General features: G+C 40.5%; 1 protein-coding gene across 1 annotated transcript in view; it reads right to left on the bottom strand.

The window, feature by feature from the left end:
• Positions 1-374: 374 nt before the first annotated feature.
• Positions 375-10280, bottom strand: part of COL28A1 (collagen type XXVIII alpha 1 chain) — a 170543-nt gene continuing 160637 nt past the window's right edge. The window contains 3 exon segments of the mRNA XM_077765326.1: positions 375-439; positions 2021-2197; positions 4675-4783. Coding sequence (XP_077621452.1) covers positions 2025-2197; positions 4675-4783 — 282 coding nt within the window. The 3' untranslated portion in view covers positions 375-439; positions 2021-2024.

The raw sequence follows: 10280 nt of genomic DNA, 5'->3' as shown, positions 1-10280 counted from the left end.
AGAACATGATCTTATTTCTATAAAGCTCTAAAATAAGCAAGGCTATGTACTGTGGAGAGCTACAGAGATACATGATTTTACATGTAAAATTACATATAAAAACCCAATAGCAAAGTGAAGTGGTAAACACAAAATTCAAGATGGGTTATCCCTGGCAGGGAACAAGGGGCTGGGATTGCAAGAAGGACATGGGAAGCTTCAACAGAATTGATTAGGTTTGGTTCATGGTCTGTATGATATGTTCATTGTTGTTCATCTTATTATAGTGTTTGGTAACTTACAAGTATATAGCATATGTTCTTTTGTGGTATCAACTATTACATAACAAAAAATTAATTAAATCGCACAAAATTGTTTTTGTTAAGATGGCTATTCTTTCAGCTTCCTCTTCCTTGAGTGCTCTTTTTTGTACCTCCAAACTCGAATGAGGGTCACAGGCCTGAAAGAAGAGAAAAAAGTGTGTTGTAAGATGACATATATAAATGCTGTCTGAGCACAGCTCAGAACTAATGATCTTCCCAGGCTGGTGTCCCAAAATTATTACAAAAGTGACAGAGCCAATTCTCTGTTACCCTTTTGGGTCATATTTCAATTTGGTGACTCAGTTTTCAGAGTGAGTCTTGTCTTTAAAATACCCTGTTCAGGAGCAGTTATGGGCTTCAGCGAGTCCCTGGCTATCAAGTGCTTTCTCATTCTGCCCCCCAAAACGGAAAGTCTCACTTACATATTTTAAAGGAAGGGCGAAAAGAATTTCTTTGTTTAAATTACAGATTTTGTCTTAAATAGTTTTGTTTTCTACCTTTGTTACCAAAGATGTTAGAGGTGTGAGAAGTGACAGTTGTTAATAAATTTAAGTAATTTCCTTTTTTAAAAATATTTTTTAAGGTTTATTCACTGTTGAGAGACAGAGTACAAGTGGGGGAGGGGTAGAGAGAGGGGGAGACACAGGATCTGAAGCAGGCTCCAGGCTCTGAGCTGTAGGCACAGAGCCTGATGTGGGGCTCAAACTCACAAACAGCCAGATCATGTCTGAGCCAGAGTCAGATGCTTAACAGACTGAGCCACCCAGGTGCCCTGACTTTAGTAATTTTCATTCAGATTGGTTTCTCAATCACCTTCAGGGCTAGCGAGGCAAAAATCTAACCAACCTCCGGGGCACCTGGGTGGCTCAGTAGGTTAAGCATCCGACTTTGGCTCAGGTCATGATCTCACGGTTCGTGGGTTCGAGCCCCATGTCAGGCTCTGTGCTGACAGCTAGCTCAGAGCCCGGAGCCTGTTTCAGATTCTGTGTCTCCCTCTCTCTCTGTCCCTCCCCTGCTCACGCTGTCTCTCTCTCTCTCTCTCTCTCTCAGAAATAAATAAAACATTAAAAAAATTTAAAAAAATAATCTGACCAACCTCCTCACTCCTATCCCAGTGTCTCTCATTTCCCAGAATCATCATCCTGTTGGGTTCCCTCCAAGCAGAATGTCTTTCTTATCTCACCACCTGCTATTCCATACAGACACACTCCCATCCCTTCTAATTCCCAAACTCAAATCCTTCCCTACCACCTCCCTTTTGCTATAGACAGGGCTCTCAGGGGGTTGGGGACTGAGGCCAGTGAGATGTACTCAGTGGGAGCTGGGGGAGAAGAGTTGGGAGGTCGGGCCAGGAGTTTAACCCAACATAATTCATAGAATAAGAATTCATGTCAATCAGAACCACATTGCTGGCTGTGATGTAGTGAGGGCCTGTGCCTTGAGATTACACATCCCTGACTCAGATCCCCAGATCTGCTACTTTTTAGCTGGATAACTGTCCAGGAGTCCCTGAACTTTTCAGAGCCTTAGCTCCTTCGCCTATAAAAGTAGTTAATACCTATCCTAGGGGTGGTTGTAAGGACTCACCTATGCTTGTGAATTTTAAGTACTCAGAATGTACTCAGATATGTACATAGGTATTTGTATTGGGTGGATGTGTTGAAATTATAGAGGTTCCTCCTAGGTGTGCAGACCTGACTCATTAGAGGTTGACTCACTTACTCATCCTTGAATGCACGTTTCTTGACACTCATTTTCACTGTTGAATCTATTTCCTGAGCCATTACAGCCGCTGAACCAAAAGCGGGCGCAGGAGTTGACCTGTTTGTCATAATACCATCGAACTACATATTCGCCACAGTTTCCTGGCTTTAGCGGTTCCAAGCATCTAGGATCTAGAGTCAGAAAAGGATTCCATGTTATTATAGGCTTTTCTTTCCCTGAAAAGATGAAAAGGGAAAGCTTTACAAAGTTTATCCTCCATGCACACAAACACACCAAGGAAGAAAATGTGGTTCCAAATTAAAGTTACGTTCCCTAATACCTAAAATATTTCCTCCGGCACCTGAAACTCCACCATTACCTACTCCTTGGAAAACATAAGAGTTTTTTTATCTTCGTGCAATCTCATTAAAAAAATATATTTCCCTGAAAACATAGCCCTCTGAGCTTTCATTGGCTAACACTCTTGCAGGGATTAGTTGGCCAGAGAAAAATAGGACATCTTCATTTACTTTGGACTTGATCTAAAATCAGTTTAACATTTGGAATAAAGAGGATCTCAGCCTTCTGTACACATTCCCTTCAGTCTGTTCATGGAAAGCACCACTGTGATTCTACCTACTTGTGCCCACTAGAAAAGGAAAATCCTTAGGGTGGCTGGGTGGTTCAGTCAGTTAAGTGCCTGCCTCTTGGTTCAGGCTCAGGTGATGATCTCATGGATTGTGGGATAGAGTGCCAGCACAGAGCCTGCTTGGGATTCTCTCTTTCCCTCTCTCTCTGCCCCTCCCCTGCTCTTGCACACACATGTACTCTTTCTACCTCACTCTCAAAATAAATAAATAAACTTTAAATGGAAATAAAATAAGTTACCAAAAAATAAATTAATAAAATGAAGGGCTCTCTTTATATCACATATTTCTTTCAAAAAGAGTAGTTCTTGGGGCACCTGGGTGGCTCAGTGGGTTAAGCATTCGACTTCAGCTCAGGTCATGATCTTATGGTTCATGAGTTCAAGCCTTGCTTTGGGCTGTCTACTGTCAGCACAGAGTCTACTTCAGATCCTCTGTCTCCCTCTCTCTCTATGCCTCCCTATCACTCTCTGTCTCTCAAAAACAAATCAATATTTTAAAAGTTTTTAAAATAAAAAGAGCAGTTCTTGTAAGACAATAAAATCATGAACTTTTAATGTCTATTTACAAACGAGTCTCAGAAACACTTCCACTGTAAAGAGAAATAGTACAATAGTAAAGCCATTCATTAAGTCCTTCTGATTTCATGGTACTCCTTAGTGTCTTGATTAGTATTCCTTACTGAGGAAGTGATTCCAAGGTGAGAAAAGCCATAAAAACCAACCAGGTACTTACTACCTGAGACTTGTGTTCTGTGAGACATCTGTCTGCCCTAAGCTTCATTTCTCAATAGTAAAACCAGCCCTCTCTCCATCTCCCATAATCATTTCCCCAGATGTAGAGCATGTCTCTATTCCTTTATTTTCTAAAACTAACCTCCAAATCTACTTCCCCTATGAAGGCTCCTTAGACCAAACGGAAAGGAGTAGACTTTCACTATCTCCACTGTTAACAACAGTAACTAAGTAATATATACTGTGTAACTTGTCAAACCAATCTAAGCTTCTTTTGGGCAAACATGTTGTCTCTGTTCCATGTTCTTCAGAAATGATGTATATAATTATTAATTTCTATGGATAGTAACTCCACAGAAAATAGGTTGATGAGTTGGAATCTAGGTTCTGGCTTTTTCCTCTTCTATAATCTAGGAGTCAAAAATTCAAATGTCTACATGTGTCAAGGCCACATATAAGACTAGAGAGTGGTAGGTCTATGGCAAAATGAGAACACTATCATCTGCAAAGGCATTTAAATTTATTTATTTATAGATGTTTGTTTATTTATTTGAGAGAGAGAGAGAGCAAGTGAGCAAGCAAGCCAGGAAGAAGCAGAGAGGGAGAGAGAGAAATCCCAAGCAGGCTCCATACTGTCAATGCAGAGCCTGACGCAGGGCTCACACCCATGGACTGTGAAATCATGACCTGACCTGAAACCAAGAGTCGGATGCTTAACTGACTGAGCCAACCAGGTACTGTTGTAAAGGCATTTAAATTAAAAAAAAAAAAAAAAACCAACAATAAACATGGGGTGCCTGCGTGACTCAGCTGGTTAAATGTTTGACTTTGGCTCATAGCTTGTGAGTTTGAATCCTGCTTCTGTACTCACAGCTCGAGCCTGCTTTGGATTCTCTGTCGCCCTGTTTCTCTCTCTCTCTCTCTCTCTCTCTCTGCCCCTCCCCTGCTTGTGCTCTCTCTCTCTCAAAAATAAATAAGGAAACATTAAAAAAAACTAAATCTCTAAAGAAAAACCCAATAAACATTACAAGAGCTTTAAATTTTTTTATTGGCCAACTTTGTCCTATGGCCAGTCCCTTTTCTAGTTCTACCTGTGAAAAAATGAAAAGCGTCTTTTGTCCTCCCTGAGTCAATGCATGTCCTTTCTGAATGAGAGTTAAGAGAACCACCCTTTCTGTGCCTTGACACTGTAGACGTAGCAGCTGATTGGCAGATATCTCTTACCTTTGTGCCCCAACTTTTCTGGCTGTAGGTTCAAAATGGGACTTGGAATTCTTGTTTCCAGACCCTCTTCCCCATCCTCAGGGAGGCTGAGCAATGGCTCCTGGATGGTAGCAGCCTCGGGTGAAGGAGTGGTAGTCAGTCCATCAGCCCAGTTAGGCTCTTTCTCTTTGTCCTGGGCTTCAGAGACAATGACCTACACACAAAAAATTCACATGTTTGTTTCTAGTTTGTTCTGGGGAACATTTAAGAAAAAAATTCAGCATTGTTTCTTCTCCCCAACTCTCCAATATTATTTCAATAAAAGCTCATGGAATGATGTTCCTCCTCTGTGTCATGTATCCCGGAGTACCTAAGTTATGGACGTCCCCCCCTGCCAGGCACAGATGTCCTTGTGCTCGACCTTCCAGAGAGATCCACATTCAGACCATGAAAGGTATGCTTGGTGGAGTTTATCTCCATTCTTTTCATCCTCACTGGCACGAGGAGGGGGAAATAACCACTAGTTTCTTCGATCTTGTTTTTTCAATGGACTTCTCCATTTCTTAAGGCTAGAGAAATTAACAATATATTCCAAAATATCTACAACAAACCCTCAACTGATTTTGTGAATGGGAACTGGGGTGGAGGAGGACAATCATGCAGCTGAAATGAAAACCTCGCTTTGCATCTCATCCTATTATCTGGACTCCAGCAAACGCCCAATGCTGCAGGACGCTCAGCTTCTGAGAAGTGCTAGGAATGTTTGTTAGTGAAGGGACAAAGGAACATAACTTCAAAAGCAAGTTTTCTGGACTCAAGTTTCCAAGTTCGGTCTGAATTTATGATATGTAACGAGACAAGGGAAAAAAGGTATTTTGTTTCAAAAAAAAAAAAAAAAGTCATGTCAGTCTTTTATGGGACCACTTAAGGTCTTTTACTTCTTTTCCCTTGGACCCCAGCTACAGGGAATCGAGTCAATCATTTACCTTGGTCTTAGCACGGTATGGTCATTGATCTGTGCAAGGCCCTCTTTTTGTTTCTTTATTTAAATAGGCAAATCTGTGAACTAAGTAAACTCATTTTTGATGCTTTCTTACTTCTGTTTCCTATCATCCTGGGACCAGAGCCAGCTGTTACCATTAGCTGCTTTCTGCTATCTAGGCTGTAGACACACACACACACTCTCATGGATGCACACACACACAGGGAAAGGCTAATTGGTTCTATTACTCATGGTGTATATTTTTACAATGATTAAAGTACTATCAGGTAAATCAAAGCAAACATTTCCACTGGGACTGGTCTAATCACCAGACCAATATAAAGGGCACTCAATTCAAACATAATTGTATTTCACTAGCCCCAAAATACAACTTTTGGGACAAATGGAGGTAAAACAATGGGCCCCTTGGCCTTCCTCTTTCTTTGAGAATGGTCTTGTGTGTACAATAAATATATCAATCTGAATGTGAAATTTTGTTATCATCATTGGACCACAGAATTTTAAGGCTAAAGGAAAATTCTATGAATACTTCATTTTCTATAGGGGAATCTGAAGTTCCAAACAAATAAAGAATTTCCCCCAAATCATTGGTAAGCTGGTGATAAAATTTGAGAAATGCTGGTTCCAAGAAAGAAATCCTATGTTTTGGTTTTGTTCTGCTTGCTTGCACTTACTTTGTTAAGGAAAAAAATAACTTAAAAGCTTGACTAAGGAGTAGTTTATCAAACATAAAAAAGGCAACAGACATTAGGCTACACTTCAGATATACTCTCTGTCAGGGGAGAAGTTTCCTTTGAAGAAGTGCACTGGACAGCAGTTTTCTTAAAGGAACTAACTCGGCCTTTAAATGATTACCATGTTCAAGCCTTAGGCTTCATAAGTCACTCTTTACCTCTTGTAAGTGCATGAGTGTGTGCTTTCGTTCACAATCACAGCATCATTTGGGAATTTTGACTGCTACTGCATTATACCTCAGGTTCTAGAACACGTAGAATTAATATTTTTCATCAATGAGAATTATTTTACCTTTTGGTTCCATGAGATTTTAGATTATTTAAACAAAGGCATAATTATTATGGTTTGTCATTTTTATAATTTTCTTATTACAAAAACAAACACTGTCATTGAGGAGAATTTAGAAAATCTGGACAAGCAACAAGAAGAAAATAAAAATCACAAGGGATTCCACCTCTCAGAAATAACCATTGATGTATTCATGTGTATTTTTACCTCAGTCTTTTTTCTATGTGCATTTATTTTAACAAAAAAAAAAAAAAATACTGGAGTGTTAACAGGTTTTCTATGTTTATGGTTCCATATATTTTACCATGGCTCTAAAATACCATTTAATTACATTACCACATTTAAATATATAATGACAATGCCCTTTTTTAAACATCTAATTTATTTGCTATTTTTTCTGTTGGAAACCACATGGCTGATTGCTGGATCAAAGAACACACAAATTTGTGGCTTCTGAGACAGGGTTTTCTCCAGAAGAGTCTTAACAATTTGCATTCTCACCAGTGAGTGTTTCTCTTAAATGATCACCATTTACTAGCTATTATGGCTGAACAAAGATGTCATTGCTAGTTTGAAAGGTGAAAAGTTCTCCAAGTGCTCAACCCAGCCCTGCCGCACTGTCTCCTGCACACACAGCGGCAGCCTCACCTGCCACTTCTCTACCTTGCTGTGACCTTTCATTTCTTCCCCTTCCTTCTGCCTCAGGCTCTCAAAGTCTGCCCTCTTAGCAGGGCCCGGGAAGAGATGGTCCCCAGCGTCAAAGCCTTTCCCAATAACCCAGTCAGTACTAATGCTCCCCCTTCCAGGTGGTGCATAGTACCTTCAAGCGCTCCCCACCTTGGCCCTGATCATCTAGGAGTTCACCTTTAATTCTACGTTATTTTCTATCATTTCCTGTTTCACATGTGTAACTATCACCTCCCTGATAAGAGAATTGGAACCAGGCCACATTTTCTTCTCTTTCCTTTTTTTCCCTCCTGTTTGTCTTCTTTTTAAAAATCTTTGAGCATGACAGCACACAGCAAATAGTAGTCCCTGGATGAATTCAGAATGCGTTGGAGGGAGAGAAGAGAGAGGGGACTCTGGGTTAATTATTCCATTCCTTTAGGTTTTAATGTCATTGTTTTAAAATAGGAAAAGATTAGACCCTGACATACCTTCTTTCTCTAAAAGTGGGATGTGAGCAGCCCCAAACTTTACTGGCAGAATACACGCCCCATTCAGGGCAGTCATTGCTTCTGGAGGAAGGCGGGGAGGAGGACAAAGAGCAAGGACTGTAACTTTATCTGAAGCAAGAATGAGTGAACAAATGGAAACCTGAGTCGTGTCCTGGTGGCGGGCACGCAGATGCTTGTTAGATGTATTCTCCGATCTTTTTATAAATCTTAAACCTAAAACCAAAAGCCTGCCTATCATCTCAGCAGCCTGCCTTGGAGGAATCCAGTGGTCCCACCTCCGAGCAGGGGCTCATTTCACAGAGAAATGACACAGAACAGGAGTGAGGGGTATGTAAGCGGCCAACACCCGGAGTCCAGGGCTGCTCTGTGACGCTGGGCAAGCACATGTGACAGTGTCGATCTCTTTCAGCCTTGGAGTAGATCTTTAAGAGGAGAGAACAGAGTTCAGACAGCATCCTGGAAATGTGAGCTAAACGGAGGGTGACTAGCCAGGGCGCCACTGGAATTTGGTTTCTGATTTCCAAACATTTGTCTCATAAACTCATTACACCGAACCTTGCATATATTACGGACAAGCTCTTCAAATCTGAGCACATATCTTCTCTGGATGAAGGCTGATCATCATCTGCATTGGCCCATTGTTCAGACTTGGCTTTTTCCAGAAGTATAGGTCCAAGTTTCTCCTGCGTGGCCGTGGGGAGTCTGCTCCTGCCAGCTGGCTCCACAGCCACTGCTGTCAAGGTGCCTGGTTTCTTAGGCTTCTCACCTTAATGGACTCTTCCCAGGTGACAAGGCTTCTTTGCCAGGTCTCTCAGCACATATCTACACTGATGCTCTTTATCTGCAGTTAAGGCTGCTGAGGACTGTGAGGAGCACCTTAAACTTGGGCTGTCCTGATCACCTGCAGCTTTCTAAGAGGGTGGACTGCAGGATTTTATTCTGTTTAAAATCTCCTCTACATTAGGATCATGCCCTCCATCCTGCCATTGTCCAGTGCATGTTTCAGGATCTTCCTTATCATCATATATTTTTATAAAAAGGAAGAATAGTCTAGCAATAATCCTTTACTTTGCAAATGAAGGGACAGAAATCTTAAGAAAGAGGCGATTCGCCTAATGTCAGGCAGCTATCAGATTTCATTTCTAAGATGTCATTCACTGTGAGATACACTATAAATTTTTAAAGTCTTTTTAAAAAGGCCACAACACACTAAATGCATCCCAATCTCTGAAATAATAAAATAGAAACAAACAAACAAACTTTAGAGCCAAGGAAATATTTAGCTTCAGCATTGACAATACAAGCCAAGCTTCCTGACTTCTAGGTCCAGAATATTTCTTCTAGATCAGCCTCAAGTGTGTGTGTGTGTGTGTGTGTGTGTGTGTGTTTACCTCTTTCATAAGGTAGAAGCATCTTACAACAGAAGTCTGTTGTTAGCAATATATGATGCTTATACAGCAACTTCACTAAGCAACACTAATATTGGTTGTTTTATAGGGTTTTATCAGGAATTTGAGGTTTTCTTACCACCACAGTGAGAGAATATTAATTTTATTTTATAAACAAATAAACTATAATATTGACCAATATAACCATGTCTGTATATATGGCTTAGTCAAGGGCACAAATAATTAGGTCTGATTTCAGGAAATCAACTTAATTTTCCTGTTGGTGGAGAAGCTAAACTAACACTCGTCTTGGTCTCAAGTTGTTTTTGAAAGTTTGAAAAGTCCACATGTTTTAAGAGCATCGATTATGAATAAGCTATTTCATTTAATAATGTATACAATGTGATCAAGCAATTTGCAGAATTTTGCTTGAATTCTAATAGGAGGAATTCCATATCCTGTTAGGAGGATCCTATAGGAGAAAATAGAGATAAACTCAAGTGTTTATATTATTTTTCCTAATGTACTGTCATGGGGGATTTACACCAAGTTAAGATATATGTCACTGTGTTGTAGACAGGTTTTTAAAGAAAATTCAGTCAAAATGGAATTATATATAGGAGAAATCACTGATGATGTTATTTTATGAGTAAAATAATAAATGAACTGACACTATCAGCAAGTAATGAGTAAACTGGAGAGGATGTGGAAAAGAGAGATAGGACAAGGGTTTTGAGACCAATTTTTTTCTTTAATGTTTTATTTATTTCTAGGAGAGAGAGAGAGACAGTGTGAGCAGGGGAGGGTCAGAGAGAGAGGGAGTCACAGACTCTGAAACAGGCTCCAGGCTCCCAGCCGGCAGTCAGCACAGAGCCTGATGAGGGGCTCGAACCCACGAACCGAGAGATCATGACCTAAGTGAAAGTCGGACGCTTAACCGACTAAGCCACCCAGGCACCCCTTGAGACCACTTATTAATGTAGAAAAGAAATGATCACACCTCAGTCTTAATGGATGAGGAGAAAAGAGTGGACAGCATGGATAGGGCGATGATAAGAACAGACCAAATAAGACAATACCAACGAGTATGGAAGATAA

This window comes from Crocuta crocuta, unplaced genomic scaffold, assembly GCF_008692635.1.
Source record: "Crocuta crocuta isolate KB4526 unplaced genomic scaffold, BGI_CrCroc_1.0 scaffold14, whole genome shotgun sequence".
NCBI lineage: Eukaryota > Metazoa > Chordata > Mammalia > Carnivora > Hyaenidae > Crocuta > Crocuta crocuta.
This window is presented reverse-complemented; position numbering and strand designations above follow the sequence as displayed.